The sequence below is a fragment of the Cryptomeria japonica genome, chromosome 11, assembly GCF_030272615.1.
Source record: "Cryptomeria japonica chromosome 11, Sugi_1.0, whole genome shotgun sequence".
Lineage (NCBI taxonomy): Eukaryota > Viridiplantae > Streptophyta > Pinopsida > Cupressales > Cupressaceae > Cryptomeria > Cryptomeria japonica.
The window spans coordinates 521,690,788-521,708,404 of NC_081415.1; the positions used below are offsets into that span (position 1 = coordinate 521,690,788).

At 38.8% G+C, this 17,617-nt stretch overlaps 1 protein-coding gene across 1 annotated transcript; it reads right to left on the reverse strand.

Moving 5' to 3' along the window:
* Nucleotides 1-1,054: 1,054 nt before the first annotated feature.
* Nucleotides 1,055-1,846, reverse strand: LOC131860283 (uncharacterized). The gene has a single exon (XM_059214670.1). It carries the CDS (start codon nucleotides 1,844-1,846, stop codon nucleotides 1,055-1,057), a length of 792 nt encoding a protein of 263 aa, XP_059070653.1.
* Between the last annotated feature and the right edge of the window lie 15,771 nt (nucleotides 1,847-17,617).

Here is a 17,617-nt window from a genome sequence, read left to right on the forward strand (position 1 = left end):
TGGAACTTAAAAGAAGGGTTTTTTGAAGGCCTAGGAGAAACCATTGAGATTTTGATAGGCCAATGATCAGAACCTCTCCAATCTAAAATCTCTAAGCTCATATTCCATTTGTTCCCCAGCCAAAAGCAAGACACCATAAATCTATCAAGTCTCTCTGAAATTGCCTGCACTCCACTTCTCCTATTATTCCAAGTATATATACCATTATTTGGTTTAACATCAATAACATTCAGAAAATCTATATTATCATTAAGAAGGGTAGCAGAAGGATCAAGTCTAGCCACACCTCCTCTTTTTTCATCCAAATTGCAAACCGCATTGAAATCCCTAGCCAAAACCTAAGGGAGAAGGGGCACCAGAGAGCGGACAAATCTAATGTGAGCCCAAAGCTACGATTTGCCTAAGAGATCAATTGGAGCATAAACATTATTGAAAAGACATGTTTCACCTGAATCCATACAAGTGGCTATCATAGAGAGAGAAGAGCAACTTGAAATCCACCACAAAGGGACCACCTTCCTAGGATCCCAGAAGAGGGTTAATCCGCTTGAACTACCATGAGCCCCTATACATTGGCAAGCCCCTCGAGACCAAATTCTAGGAGCTCAACTCATCATACCTTCAACAGATAATTTAGTTTTCTGAACACAAACAAAATCTGGAAAATGGGAAGCAATCATATCACGAACAACCTTTTGTCTAGGGATGTTGTTCAAACCCCTTACATTCCAAGACAAAACAATCATTTATGGGATTGGGAGAAGTGTGAATCAATGGGTTTTACAAACCCAGACTCAACCAACGTGTCCCCGATAAGTTTTACCTTCTCTTCATCAGTCCTCCTCCCAATCTTAGACAATTTCTCTTGAGGCCCCTTTTTAAGGGGTTTTTGCTAAAGGCCCAATGCAGGAGAAGCCTTTTTGCTCTTCCCTGAATCCAGGGTCACTCTAGGGAGAGGAGCAGCCACAGCTGCATTAGGAGAGCCCTCTAGTAAGATCAAAGTCCCACCGAGATCTATTTCATCTGGTGCTTGAGGAAGCAAATCCGCTACTATCTACCCTTCCTGTCTATCCATCATAGCCAATTCCTGAGAATCATTACCTTTGTCCTCTTCTAAAATCACTCCCAAAGATTTAGCCCCAAAAGAAAGTTCCACTGGAATTCCTTCTTCTTGGACCAAGTCATCCAAAACTTCAAACTTGTTGAACACCCCATCATTTTGTCTATCTGTCCAGGATCTCTTCTGGCCTCTTCCTTTGTTATGAGACTTAACAGGATTGGAACCTTCCTTATCAACAGGCCCATCAGGCATAAGAGCCTTTCCTTTATCTACCTTAGGATTGGAATTAGAGGGATCAGTACTCCCTAAAGGTACTGACCTATTTCTAGGGCATCTCCTTTGCAAGTGTCCATACTCATGACAGATTCGACATCTAAATGGCAATGTTTCATAGTCCAATTGTTGGATCCAAGAAGAGGATTCCAGACAAATTTCCATGGAATCTGGTAACGGGTTATTTAAATCAACTTCCACACAAATTTGAGCATAATAAATTACCTTTTTGTCTTGAGTTTGCCTAGCCGAACCAATGGGCTTTCCAAGCAAAAGTGAAATTGAGTGAAGAATATCATCCCTCCAAAATTCCAGTGGAAGCCTTGGTAGACGGACCCATACAGGCACTCTTGAGGGAAGCTCTTCTACAGAGTTGAAGCCCACATGCCATGGCTTGATAAAGAGCCCAACCTGATTGAAGAAATATGGACCTCCTTCAAAGACTCTATTTCTATCTACCATGTAGGGAAACACAACCAGAAAATAGTTATTGGCTGCCAACATAATCTCCATATCTCCTTCAGGATTTCAGACCTGTCTAGCCCAAGATTCCAAAATGGGCATAGAAAGTCGGAGGCCCAAAAATTTGCAAACGAGAGCATGATTGCTCCAGTACAAAACATCATCTGAAACTGATTCAGGTTGGACAACCAAAACATGACGTTCTTGACATCTCGCCAAACACCCATTCACCTTTTTTATTCTAGGCTCTCCTTTCAAGGACAAAGACCCTTTGTTGATTGTAACTAGGGTATAGGGGTTCGGATTGCCTTAAGGCAACATCTGAACTCCTTTAGGACCGGGTCCTACCCTAATGTGGCCCTATCCTAAATCCACGCTAAAACACATCTATTAAATATTAGCACCAAATAACATTAGCACCTAAAATATAAGGAGACCGACTTCAAGAAAGGGCCGACCTTAATAAAGTAAAGAGGCATATAAATAAAGATCATTTTGCAAGTCAACATCAAAAAAGTTCAATTAACTCAGAATGCAAATTAGCTCTACTGTGCGAACCTAAGGAAGAGGGTGAATTATTCAGTTTGGTGTAATATTGTCCAAGGGGACATAGCATATCTTGAGGCAAGTCATTGAAGCATACAAGGATAGATTTGATGTGTCAAGATCAGATTCGAGCTAAGTATTGTACTATTATTTAGAGGAGAATATATAATCTGACCTATGGGTCTTTCATGCTGGGTTTTTCCTCCTTGTAGGTTTTCCCAGGGTATGCTTGTTTGTCTTCTATCATATTTCTAATTTATGTTGTCTTACTAAGTTTTGCAAATCTGATTACAATCTAGGGCACAATTTAATGCATGTTGGTTCACTAAACTACTGCAAATCTAATACAAACTAGGGCATAATTGAATAAGATAAATCTGATTATCGTACCTAGGGTTTAAATTAACATGGTATCAGAGCTCTAGGTGTTACTAACTTCTGATTTTAGCAGATCAATTGTTGCATATAGCTGTTGTTGTGTTCAGATTAAAGATGTCAGGTTTAAAGGCTGAAGATAGGCTTGAGGGAGCCATTGACTTTGCTGCTTGGAAAGTTCGTATTCTGTTGATCCTTGAAGAAAATGACCTACTGAAATTTGTAGAAGAAGAAAGGCTGTCTCCTCCAGAAGATGTTGAAGAGCTGAAACTGTTCAAGAAAGATTCCCTCAAGGCTAGAAGGATCATAATTGAGTCCGTCAAGAATCATCTTGTCACTGTCATATCAAAGTTTACATCTGCCAGAGAAATGATCAAACACTTGGAAGGGATCTATGAAGTCAACAATCTCAGTAGGGCTCTTGCCCTAAGACAGCAACTTCTACACATAAAAATGAAAGAAGAAGATTCAATCATAGCCTACTTCATGAAGATCAATGAACTAAAGGACAAGCTAAGCACTCTTGATTGCCAAATCTCAGATAAAGACCTTGTTATGATTGCATTAAATGGTCTACCAGATGAATGGGAACCATTCATTCGTAGCATTGGTGGAAGAGCTGATCGTCCCAACTTTGAGCGTCTTCAATCTGATTGCATCGAAGAGGAATCTCGAATTGAGGTAAGAGGAAAACTCAAAAACTCTCTCAAAGATAATCATGTTCTCTTATCTAAATCTACGAAAGGTGGTCATTGGGAGAAAGAAAAGAGAAGCAAAGATTTTAGATCCTCCTCCTATGATCCAAGGAAAAAGTCAAGAGATTCCTCTCACATTCGTTGCTTCAGATGTGATAAGTATGGTCACTATGTCAGAGATTGTCAAAATGACCCAAAGGAAAGGGAAGCTAACTTAAATGAGGTTGCCGAACAAAGTGAAGACTACCTTCTTATCTCTACTCTTTCCAGCAATGTTCCTACGGATAGCAATTCGTGGATACTTGACAGTGGTGCCTCTAGACACATCTCAGGATTTCATGAGCATCTTTCAGATCTGATTGAAAAAGACACCAATCTTCATGTTGTAATCGGTGATGATACTCGATACTCGGTAAAAGGTTCTAGTACTACCTCTCTAAAACTAGATTCTGGTATTTCCTTACAACTCTGTGATATTCTATTTGTACCTGGTATTAAAAGAAATCTTATTTCTATTTCGGCTTTAGAAGATAAGGGTTTGCAAATAGCATTTTCTGAAGGGAAAGTACTCGCTTGGTCTAAGAAATCTAACTTCAAATCTGCTCGTATTATTGGACATAGATGTGATAGTTTATATAAGCTTGCAGCCAATCCAATTCAAGCTCTCATTCATGAGACCCCTGAATCATGCGAGCTATGGCATAGAAGATTGGGTCATCTTCACTTTCAAGCTCTTCCCACTCTCGGTAAAATGGTCAAAGGTATGCCTAATCTCAGTTTATCTCATGATGATGCTTGTAAAGGTTGTGCAATGGGTAAGAATGTAAAGAATCCCTTTCATAAAAGCGATAGAAGGGCTAAAGAAAGGTTAGAGCTTATTCATTCAGATTTATGTGGTCCCATGTCAGTAGCATCTCCTAGCGGGTTCTTATATTATGTTATCTTCATAGATGATTTCTCTAGGAAAACATGGATCTATTTTCTTAAATCTAAAGAGTCTGAAGAAGTCCTAAACAGATTTAAAGAATTCAAAGCCTTAGTTGAAAATACTACAGGAAATCGAATTAAATGTTTGAGGTCTGACAATGGAGGTGAATACACCCCAGGTAGCTTCTATGACTTTTGTGTTAAAGCAGGAATTAAGATGGAGTTCTGTGTTCCTTACAACCCTCAGCAAAATGGAGTTGCTGAAAGAAAGAACAGGACCATTGTTGAAGCTGCAAGAGCCATGATTCATTATCAAGACTTGCAACCTTTTCTATGGGCAGAAGCATCCAAAACCGCAGTTTATATTCAGAATAGATGTCCTCATCAAGTCCTAAAGAATGTAACACCTGAAGAAGCATTTTTCAGGAATCAAACCTGACATCAGTCACCTAAGGATATTTGGAAGCCCTGTGTATGTTCATGTGCCTAAAGAAAAATGAACCAAGCTGGATCCATTTGGAAAGAAAGGCATCCTAGTAGGATACAACGAATCTTCCAAAGCTTTCAGGATCTACATTTCAGGTCAAAGGTATGTTGAGGTAAGTAGAGATGTAACCTTTGAAGAAGATATTGCTTTCAAAAGATCTAAAGGTTCATTAATCAACAATGATGATATGATGATGGAAAAACAAGATTCAATTGTTGATGCTAACCCTGAGTTACAGGAGGAGTCTACTGATCTCCCAGATTAGGGAGTTTAGAATGACTCATCAGAACCCATGCAATCTACCGATATACCTCAGGATATTGTGGTCTGCAAGAAGAGACCACTCTGGGTTAGAAATACAATTCAAGATGCTAAAGGGTTTGCTGCTCCCAGAGGAACCTTCAGAAACAGCAAGAGTGTCCAAAATCACGCCAACTACATTTCTGTGATGTGCAATATAATTGAGTCTGAACCCCACAATATTGGTGAAGCTATGTCCCATCATGCTTGGAAATTAGCCATGGATGAAGAGTATGGGTCTATCATCAGGAATGATGTCTGGGACATTGTACCTAGACCCAAAGGTAAGTCTGTTGTTTCCTCTAAATGGTTGTTTAAAATTAAACATAATGCTGATGGTAGTATTGAAAAATATAAAGCTAGGTTTGTAGCTCGTGGTTTTTCTCAAAAGGAAGGAATAGATTATGAAGAAACCTTTGCCCCTGTTGCTAGATATACCTTTATTATGTCTATAATAGCTATTGCTGCAGCCAAAGGTTGGGAGCTGCATCAAATGGACGTCAAGATAGCTTTCCTCAATGGAGTCATTGAGGAGGAAGTCTATATTGAGCAACTAGAAGGTTATGTAATCCATAAAAGAGATTCTCATGTTTGCAGGTTGAAGAAAGCCTTATACGGGCTCAAACAGGCTCCTCGCGCTTGGTATGAAAGAATTGATAAGTACTTACTAAGTTTAGGGTTTTCCAAGAATGATGCTGATGCTAACATTTACTTGAAAATTTATAATAATGAGATGCTTATTTTAGTTTTGTATGTAGATGATTTATTTCTCACGGGTGAAAATAAATTAATCATAAGATGTAAAAAGGAATTAGCCTCAAAATTTGAAATGAAAGATTTAGGTCTAATGCACTACTTCCTAGGGTTAGAAGTATGGCAAAGAGCTAATGAAATCTTTCTAAGTCAGGGAAAATATACTATTGATATTTTGAAAAGATTTAGAATGATAGATTGTAAACCTATGCGTACTCCTATGGAATCTAACTTAAAGAAGTTAAGTGTTTCTGCAGCTAACTCAGATTTTGCAGATCCTTTTGAGTACAGACAGTTGATTGGCTCCCTGATGTACCTAGTCAATACTAGGCCAGATATCTGTTATGCTGTGAATGCCCTCAATCAGTTCATGAGCTCACCGAAACATGTTCACCTGGTTGCTGCCAAGCACATTCTAAGATATCTACGTGGCACGATTGGTTATGGGCTGAAGTATACACTTAATACCCCAATCCTCCTGAAAGGCTACTCAGATTCATATTGGGCAGGAAGTGTCAAGGACAGGAAAAGCACTTCAGGCATCTGCTTCAACTTGGGCTCCGCAGTAATCTCTTGGGCATGCAGGAAGCAATCTTCAGTAGCATTAAGCGCTGCAGAAGCTAAGTACATTGCCACATCTGTTGCATCCAGAGAAGCAGTGTGGCTCTGTAAGCTTCTTGTTGGATTATTTGGTCAAGTCAATGATCCTACCACCATTCATTGTGATAATCAAAGTTGTATAAAGATGTCAGTAAATCCTGTATTTCATGATCGGTCCAAACATGTGGAAACACACTATCATTACATTTGGGATATGGTGTAGAGAGTTGCCATTCACCTAAAGTACATTAGCACAGATGAACAAATTGCTGGCATCCTCACCAAACCCTTATCCAGAGTGAAGTTTGAGTACTTCAGAGATAGACTCAGTGTCATGGAAAACGGAACCCTGATTGAGAGGGAGCTTCAATCTCAGTGACTATTGGTAGCACTTTGAATCATTCTTTGCTTGTGTGCAAGAATGAATTTCATCCAATCTATGCTTGTGTGCTAGATGGATAGTTGTAATAATGTAAAGACCCACTGATGTATTACACTTTCTATGCTTGTGTGCTAGAACCATCCTATGCTTGTGTGCTAGGTGGAAGATGTAATTATATGCTTGTGTGCTAGATCCATTATATGCTTGTGTGCTAGATCCATTCTATGCTTGTGTGCTAGATGGAACTTAAAAGGTTCAGATTATGTATTCTCCTCCTCCCTAGTTAAGAGGGAGTGTTGATTGTAACTAGGGTATAGGGGTTCGAATTGCCTTAAGGCAACATCCGAACTCCTTTAGGACCGGGTCCTACCCTAACGTGGCCCTATCCTAAATCCACGCTAAAACACATCTATTAAATATTAGCACCAAATAACATTAGCACCTAAAATATAAGGTGACCGACTTCAAGAAAGGGCCGACCTTAATAAAGTAAAGAGGCATATAAATAAAGATCATTTTGCAAGTCAACATCAAAAAAGTTCAATTAACTTAGAATGCAAATTAGCTCTGCTGTGCGAACCTAAGAGGGCGAATTATTCAGTTTGGTGTAATATTGTCCAAGGGGACATAGCATATCTTGAGGCAAGTCATTGAAGCATACAAGGATAGATTTGATGTGTCAAGATCAGATTCGAGCTAAGTATTGTACTGTTATTTAGAGGAGAATATATAATCTGACCTATGGGTCTTTCATGTTGGGTTTTTCCTCCTTGGAGGTTTTCCCAGGGTATGCTTGTTTGTCTTCTATCATATTTCTAATTTATGTTGTCTTACTAAGTTCTGCAAATCTGATTACAATCTAGGGCACAATTTAATACATGTTGGTTCACTAAACTACTGCAAATCTAATACAAACCAAGGCATAATTGAATAAGATAAATCTGATTATTATACCTAGGGTTTAAATTAACACCCTTCACCTGATGAATTCTTGTTTGAAGGCTCCTTGAAATTTGCATGCAAAGAAGAAATCAGATCCAAGATCTCCATAGCTTTAGAATCCATCAATTTCAAAGCAGCACCCCTTTCCTCCATTAAGAATAGGGAAAAATGTTGGTGTTGGAAATAAACCACACCCGAACTGATGATGGACTGGTCCAAGAGGGGCCATAGCTCAGTGGTAGAGCAGTCCAGCAGCGTATGGAAGGTCCTAGGTTCGAGTCCTAGGTGGTCCATGTTTCAACATGGTATCAGAGCCAGGCCTAGGCTAGGCGCCCCAAGCACACGAGAGGTGTGGCTTAAGGGGGGGTGTTGGTGTTGGAAATAAGCCACACTCGAACCGACGATGGACTGGTCCAAGAGGGGCTAGTAGCTCAGTGGTAGAGCACTCCAGCAACGTATGGAAGGTCCTAGGTTCGAGTCCTAGCTGGTCCACGTCTCAACAAAAAGCACGTCTCAAAGCCAACAACAACCAAAAGAGAAAGAGCCCTACCAGAGAAACCCACACTCTTCCTAGCCAAGAAGGGAGGCCAACCACACACCCACCTCAGCACCAGGCAGGCCCAAGCTCAAACAAAGGAAGAAAAATCGAAGACGCCGTGAAACCAGACAAGGAAGCAACACCCACGTGAAGAGGGAATAGGGGTAAGGAAGGCGGCACCCACCAAATGCCAAGCCAAACCCCACAGCAGCAAACGACCCCCCTAGACCAGCAGAAACGACCCCCCAAAACAGACACGGAAAGCACAGAGCACAGGAAAAATGGCAGCTAGTGTAATGTCCCCTATTTATGCCCTGTTCATTATCAAAATAATATCTAAGTTATGCTCCGTATTAAAGCAAATTCAATTTTATTTTGTAGCAACTCTAGAGAACCAACCCCAATCGCTAACTATTTCGTCCCTTTTCCCAGAAGAGGCTCTTGCTCGTCTAGGGCGCTTGACACCAGTTCTCTCTCACGTCCCAGATTACTCGACCCAATCCTCTCATCCTTAGGGCACGCAACCCAGATTTAGAGGAGTCTTTTACCCTTAGGGCACCTCTTGACTGGATTTACTCTGCCTCTCCCTAGCAACATCCATCTCCCTTGGGGATTTGGAGAAATACGGATTCGGCTGACGATTCGATGGAATTCAGTATTCGTTATTTAACTTGATACTTATCGGTTAAATTCAATATGTAGTTATTGATAAGTATTTGAGCTTTTATCTATCGCAAGTTTAGATTGATTCATTTATACATGGTGAATTCGTTCAGATTTCTTATGCTAATTATCTTACATTCATTCCCATAATCCTATTGTTTTAAAACCATACATGTTCATACATTTGTTAGTATATTTATTGTGTAATTGTTGTTGGTACATAGCAAATGTAAATTCATGCTCAATTTAATATCTATTATCATTGTATTTGATATTCCCTAATAACATTCGTAGTTGTATTATCTATGATAGCCCAGTGCCAAATTACTAAGGAACCTAGCCAGAATAGTGTTTAGAATACATACTGATTTCAGATGCCAATCCAAGTGACTGCTGCTGTTATTGACCATGTATTATCTTCCCACATTTTTCTGCAGAAGTTCCTTTTTCTTTTTTCTTTCGTTTTTTTCCCTTTCCCATTTGAAACCCTCCCACATAATATAGCTGTGGTGGTAAATGATTAATGGCTGCCACCGTTTGACTGCGGAATACACTGATTCGATCATACCCTTTCATCAGCGTTTGCCTTTGTGATTAATCTTCGGCTAATGCTTGTAATCATATTGGCATTGGATAACTTTTAATGATTATTGGCGTGAGTATAACATATAATGATTTTTAATATAATTATAGTAATGTCGTTTCATCTTAAATATTAATAATTCATTTCACATTTTCACATATGTTAATAGTGAATTAATCGATTAATATAATTAACTGTGTTTTATAAAACATAATTACTGATATATATATCTGATTATTATAATTATCATTATTATTTTATATTTTATACTAGATTATATCGTACAACACATATACCCTCATGCTGAATATAATATAATATCTCATGGTTAGTTTGTAGATCAAATAGAATAAATATACATATTAAATTTAGATATGGGATTGTATTCTGAGAACATTCTTTTATCAGTGTATCATTACATATGGATAGGGTTATCACAGTCCACCCCTCCTGAATTTGCTTGACCTCAAGCAACTTAAGGTTAGGGTGGTCAAATATTTCTGCTCCTTCCCATATTGTGTCTTCTTCTGGTAACCCCTTCCACTTAATCAAGTATTATGGAATGACCTTATTTCTTAATCTCTTTTCCCTTACATTAAGGACCCTTTCTGGTTCTAGAATGAGCTTACCCTCATCATCCAATGGTGGTAATTCTTCACATGGTATAGTATGTTGCCCCAGCACTTTCTTAAGCCGTGAAACATGGAAGACATTGTGAATTCGGCTATTCCCTGGCAGATCCAATTCATATGCTACTTCACCAATTCTCCTTAAGATTTTGTAAGGGCCGTAAAAGCGTGGTGTAAGTTTTTCCGCTCCACTTGTTTTGATGGATGATTGCTTATATGGTTGCAATCGTAGGAAGACCAAGTCTCCAACCTCGAACATTCATTCAATTCGATTGTGGTCAGCATATAGCTTTTGTTGGTTTTGAGCATGGTGTAAGTTATCTTTGAGAGCATTCATGATGTCAATGTTCTGCTGCGAAAAATCCTTAGCCCTGGTACTTTTCTTTTTGGAAGAACTAAGCTGTTGTAGGAAATAGGTTCATAACTGTATAGTGCTCTAAAGGGGCTCATTCCAATGGATAGGTGGTATGCAGTGTTATAACAATATTCACCCAGGTGTAGCCATTTTACCCATGCATTCTATTGTCTCGTAACGTAATTCCTCAAATATCCTTCTATCCATTTATTGATGATTTCAGTTTGCCCATCGGTCTGAGGATGGTAGCTTGTACTTGGGGTCAATTCGGTTCCTGATAGCCGAAAAAGTTCTTGCCAAAATATGCTTAGAAACCTGCTATCCATGTCACTGACAATGCTCTTAGGCAAGCCATGTAGTCGGAACACTTCTTTGAAGAATAGTTCGGCAATTTCAGGGGCTCGGTATTCAGTGGAGATGGCCATGAAATGGGCATACTTAGTCAGCCGATCCACCACCACGTATATGCAATCCTTCCCTTGGACCTTTGGGAGGCCCACGATGAAATCCATAGAGATACCTTCCCATTTTTGTTTTGGTACCGGTAGGTGTTGGAGTAATCCTGCTGGATGGGTTTTTTCAGCTTTGTTTTGTTGACAAGTCATGCACTCTTGGACATGCTTCAATACGTCCCCCTTTAGGCCCTTCCATGAATATTTCTCCCTGATTTGTTTATATGTTTTATAATATCTCGGGTGTCCTGCCATAGGGTTGTCATGGTGTTCCCTAATTATCTTTTCCTTAATCTTGGATCCCAGTGTGAGATATACTCTATTTTTGTAAAGGATGAGTCCCTCTACCACTTTATAGTCTTGTTGTTGTATGTTTCCTTCAATGATGTCATTTGCATGGGCGTTTTTGGCATATTCAGCCATAAGGGAGTGCTTCCAATCTGCCGCAACGTCTATTATGGTGCACAGATATGCCCTTCTGGATAGCGCATTTGCTACCATATTGTTTTTTCCCTTCACATATTCTATATCAAAATTGTAGGCCTGTAGTTTGCTTACCCATTTTTGTTGTCGGTCATTAAGATCTCTTTGCTTTAAGAAGAACTGTAGGCTGTTATGATGTGTTTTAACCAAGAACTTCCCACAAACAAGGTATTGCCTAAATTTTGCCAAAGCATGCATGATGGCTAGCATTTCTTTGTCATATATGGAATAAAGTCTTTCGGTCGTGGTGAGTTTCCTGCTTTCAAAGGCAATTGGATGCTTGTTTTGCATGAGGACTGCACCAATGCCATCTCCTGAGGCATCACACTGTAGTTCGAAAGGCAAGCCAAAGTTGGGGATGGCCAATACCGGGCATGTGCTCATCACCATTTTGAGGTTGTCAAAAGCTTGTTGGGCTTGTTCCAACCATCCGAAAGTTCCCTTTCTGGTTAGGTCTGTGAGGGGGGCTGCAATCTTGGAGAACCCCTTCACAAACCTTCGGTAATAACTACATAATCCCAGAAACCCTCTTAGTTGTGTTAAGGTTTTAGGTTTTGGCCATTCCTTAATAGCTTTGATTTTTTCCTCATCAACGCTAACACCTTGTTCAGTGAATTTGTGGCCTAGGTGCAAGATTTCTTTAAGCCCAAATTCACATTTTGAAGCTTTGGCATAAAGTGACTCTTTTTCCAGAATTTCCAATACTTCGTCAATATGCTTAAGATGGCCTTCCCAAGTTTTACTAAATATCAAGATGTCATCAAAGAACATTAACAAAAACTTCTTGAGTTGTTTCCTGAAGGTATGGTTCATACAAGATTGAAATGTAGCAAGGGCATTGGTTAGCCCGAAAGGTATGACTAAGAATTCAAAGTGCCCATAATGGCATCTAAATGCTGTCTTATGAATGTCTTCTTTTCTCATTCTGATTTGGTGGTATCCTGACCTTAGGTCAATCTTAGAGAAGTATTTGGCCCCATGGAGCTCATCCATAAGTTCATCCACCCTTGGAATAGGGTACCGATTTTTTATAGTTTTCTTATTTAGTGCCCTGTAGTCTATACACATTCTCATCGTTCCATCCTTCTTCTTGACAAGTACAACCGAAGAGGCAAATGAGCTGGAACTAGGTTGAATGTGTCCCATCTCAAGCAATTCATTAATAGTCTATAAGGAGTGGTGATCACTGGTTGTGCCCCCTTTTCTAATTCTATTATGTGTTCAAATCCTCTTTTGGGAGGCAATCCTGGAGGGATGTCGTCAAAAACCCTTTTGTGCTTTTTGAGAATGAGTTCTATGTCTCTGTGTATGGCTCTTCCTTGGGAAGTAGATTTGTCAAGGATCGTACATTGTGCTGCCCATTGTCCTTGCCCTTTTCTAAAAATCATAAACACATTAATATTTGTAATTAGGACAAGGTAGTTTCTAGAAGGGAAACAACAATAATATTATCAATAGTAAACTTTTTACCTAATAATTCTTTCCATTCTCTTGCAAGAAACTACTTTAGATGTTCCGTTAGGAATGCCTTGCAATGTCACTTCCTTACCTTCATGTTGGAAGAGGATTGTTAAGTTGGGAAGATCAGTCATGTAACATCCCAAAGAGTATATCCAGGGTGAACATAGGATCACATCTTCATCTAAGGGTACGACGTAGAAATCCTCCTTGATGGGATGTTTGCCTAGGAGTATCTCCAGTTGGGGAACTAATCTGCTGCATTTGATCATATCTCCGGTGGCTGTTGCTGCTGTAGACCCTTCAAAGCTTTCAGTTTTGATCTTTCTCTTTGCCACTAAGTCTCCACTAATGAAGTTGTGGGATGACCCGCTATCCACTAGGACTATTATTCTTTGTCCTCTAAGCATACTTTTGATGTGAAATAGTTGATTTTTGCAGGTATGAGTGATAGTAGCTAAGGTTACATGCTCCCCTTCTTCAGCTTTAGCCCTTTTGTTATCATTTTCCTCTAGTTCCTCATTGGAGGTAACCTCCATCATTTGGGCTCGACCCTTTTTTCCACATTTGTGGCCTGGTTCCCATTTCTCCTCACAGTGATAACAAAGTTTTTCCTTCTTTGGGCAAGAATGACCTCGTTCCCATGGTCCTTTACATACGCAGCATAAGTTCTTCCTCTTAAGTTCATCACGCTCTTCCCTAGTTTGTGATGGTTTGTGTATTTCATTCCTTTTGGGAAAGGATTTGCCCTGATTGAAAGAGGGTTTACTGCTGGTTGCTGTTACTTCAAGGTTTAATGCTTTCTCAATGACATCTTCTAGAGATAGTGGGTTGATTGCTCTTACTAGCCCTTTGAGTGAGTCTCTCAAGCCTTCCACAAATAAGTAGGTAAGTCTGTCTTCTTCAATTCCTGAAACTCGGACTGATATTTTCTGGAATTCAGTTATGTAATTCTCTATGGACCCTTGTTGTTTTAAGTGTGTTAGCCTTTTAAAATCCTCTTGGGGGTGTCTCCTCTCAAACCTCTTAATAAGTTTTTGTGAAAATTCTTCATAGGAGGTTATTTTTTGATGCCCTTGGGTGATGAGCCCATGGTGCCACCAATCAAGGGCAAGACCCTCCAAGTGAAGGATGGCAAATTGGAGTGCATCTTCTTCTGTCATTTGGTTAAGTGTGAGGTAGGTATTTAGCTTTTGCAACCAGGCGTGGGCTGTGATCTTATCCATCCCATCATAGTTAGGGAGTGTTACCCTATTCACCTTATGTCTCAACTCCCTATTTGGTTGTTTGTTTCTTCTCCTAGGTGCCTCCTGTCTCTTGGCTTCACAAAACTCTCTAAATGTTATGAGTTCCCTAACTTCGGGATCCAAATTCCCAAATGCTCTAGCAATTTCTTCCGTGCTAATGGAGAGAGAGTCAATTTCCTCTTCTTCCCTTGGAGTATCTTCCCTGAGTAGGAATGGGGGTTTAGGTATCCTAGGTGTAGATGATCCATTATTATTTCTTGATTGACCCGAACTGATATCTCTCATTTGAGGGATTATTTTTGTGAGTAGTATTTCCCATGTTTTGTAGGGCTTGAAGTAGTGCCTGATTTTGTCTTTCAATTTTTGCATTTTGATCTATGATTGTTTGGTTTGTTTTTTCCATGAAGGATCTTATTTCATTGATCATTTGTTCATTCATAATGGAAGTAGCCCTTCTAGTACGTAGCATAAATTATTCTGTCCCTCAGGCTGGCAGGAATGTTGCTCTGATACCCATTGTAATGCCCCCTATTTATGCTCTGTTCATTATCAAAATAATATCTAAGTTATGCTCCTTATTAAAGCAAATTCAATTTTATTTTGTAGCAACTCTAGAGAACCAACCCCAATCACTAACTATTCCGTCCCTTTTCCCAGAAGAGGCTCTTGCTCGTCTAGGGCGCTTGACACCAGTTCTCTCTCAGGTCCCAGATTACTCGACTCAGTCCTCTCATCCTTAGGGCACGCAACCCAGATTTAGGAGGAGTCTTTTACCCTTAGGGCACCTCTTGACTGGATTTACTCTGCCTCTCCCTAGCAGCATCCATCTCCCTTGGGGATTTTGAGAAATACAGATTCAGCTGACGATTAGATGGAATTCAGTATTCGTTATTTAACTTGATACTTATCGGTTAAATTCAATATGTAGTTATTGATAAGTATTTGAGCTTTTATCTATCGCAAGTTTAGATTGATTCATTTATACATGGTGAATTCGTTCAGATTTCTTATGCTAATTATCTTAGATTCATTCCCATAATCTTATTGTTTTAAAACCATACATGTTCATACATTTGTTAGTATATTTATTGTGTAATTGTTGTTGGTACATAGCAATTGTAAATTCATGCTTAATTTAATATCTATTATCATTGTATTTGATATTCTCTAATAACATTCGTAGTTGTATTATGAATTATCTATGATAGCCCAGTGCCAAATTACTAAGGAACCTAGCCAGAATAGCGTTTAGAATACATACTGATTTCAGATGCCAGTCCAAGTGACTGCTGCTGTTACTGACCACGTATTCTCTTCCCACGTTTTTCTGCAGAAGTTCCTTTTTCTTTTGTCTTTCATTTTTTTTCCCTTTCCCATTTGAAACCCTCCCACATAATATAGCTGTGGTGGTAAATGATTTACGTCTGCCACCGTTTGACTGGGGAATACGCTGATTCGATCGTACCCTTTCATCAGTGTTTGCCTTTGCGATTAATCTTCGGCTAATGCTTGTAATCATATCGGCATTGGATAACTTTTAATGATTATTGGCGTGAGTATAACATATAATGATTTTTAATATAATTATGGTAATGTCGTTTCATCTTAAATATTAATAATTCATTTCACATTTTCACACATGTTAATAGTGAATTGATCAATTAATATAATTAACTGTGTTTTATAAAACATTATTACTGATATATATATCTGATTATTATAATTATCATTCTTATTTTATATTTTATACTAGATTATATCGTACAACACATATACCCTCGTGCTGAATATAATATAATATCTCATGGTTAGTTTGTAGATCAAATAGAATAAATATACATATTGAATTTAGATATGGGATTGTATTCTGAGAACATTATTTTATCATTGTATATCATCACATATGGATAGGGTTATCACAGCTAGGGTTTCCCCTGGAACGCCCCGCCATGCCCAAATCCGCTGTTCATTGTCCTCATCTTGTCTTTGGTTCATTAATATACTCTTGTAGCAAAGACTTAGAAGACTGTGGTTTGATTACTTTTTTGCAGATGCTCTACTATCTTGTTAATCTCTCAGATATTTTGATGACAGGTAAATTGCAGCAAAGGGAAAAACAGCCAGTTTTTCATCGCACCAGTGTAACGTATGTCTTCACTGGTCTCATCATTTATCATCTCAGGTGAATTATGCTTCAGAATGTTTTGTAAAATTTTACACCCAATACCCTCCCACATGAATGGAAGTGCATATTGAGTGTATTGATATATTGTCAAGGCAGAACACTGTTGCTGTAGATTTGAATGATTGAACTTATTAACCTTAGGGATATGTTGAAATGTGTCGACCTCCTGGATTTTTTTCTTTGATTTTTGCCATTTAGATGTCAGGTGGGCCTGACTTGATAATTTTCTGTTGTATAGATCTTCAAGGCATGAGTTACATTTGTTGTAGCCTCGAAACATTGAATATGCTCATTTTCTAATGTAAAGTTCTTTAAGGCATCTGATACTTATGTTACAGCCCTGGAGCATTGAATATGGGCTAATTTTCTGTTAAATAGATCTTCAAGGCATGGGAAACTTACATTATAACCTTGAAACATTTAAATATAGCATAGAGAGACTGAAAGTTCTCAATTCTCAAGGTTTTTCTTTTTCTCTTGTAATTAAGATATTGACCATCTATCCAGTGGCTTTAACATGTTTATTTGTAAATTTAAGTTTTTGGCTTGAGCCTTAAAGCACGGAATGTTTCATCCTAATCATAGGCTTTATCTAACAGTATTTTTCCAAGTTATTTTTATGCTTCCATGCCTGCTTTTGCTTCATGACTTTCTTTAAAAATCTTGGTTGGGTATTTTAGTTATACAGGAAGTTTTGAAAAGTAGCCAATTGTTTTAGTTTTTTAATACTAGTTAATGCATCCATACCTGCTTTTGCTTCATGACTTTCTTTAAAAATCTTGGTTGGGTATTTTAGTTATACAAAAGTTTTGAAAAGTAGCCAATTGTTTTAGTTTTTTAATACTAGTTACTGTTTTTATGGTTAGTTGTGCTACACAAAGATGTCTCCCCACCCCTCTAAGCCCTGTCCCCGTTCCCTGATGCATTTTAGGATGGTGGGACGTTAGGGGACATCCTCTGGCCATTTCTCTCAACTTAGAAAATGTGGAAACATCCTGGAATGCATCCCTAAAATCAGAATGGCAGAAGACTCATAGGGGATGCCCAGCCTTCCCTGAGACAGTAAGGATGTCTCCGGATGGCCGGACACATTTCAGATGTCCCTTCACCATCGTGGGCACTGCTAGGCATCCCCTGTTCGAAAGCAAATTTTAATAATGTTTAAAAATATCATTCATAATATTAAAAAAAGAAAGCAGCAATAAATATAATATGACGGGAC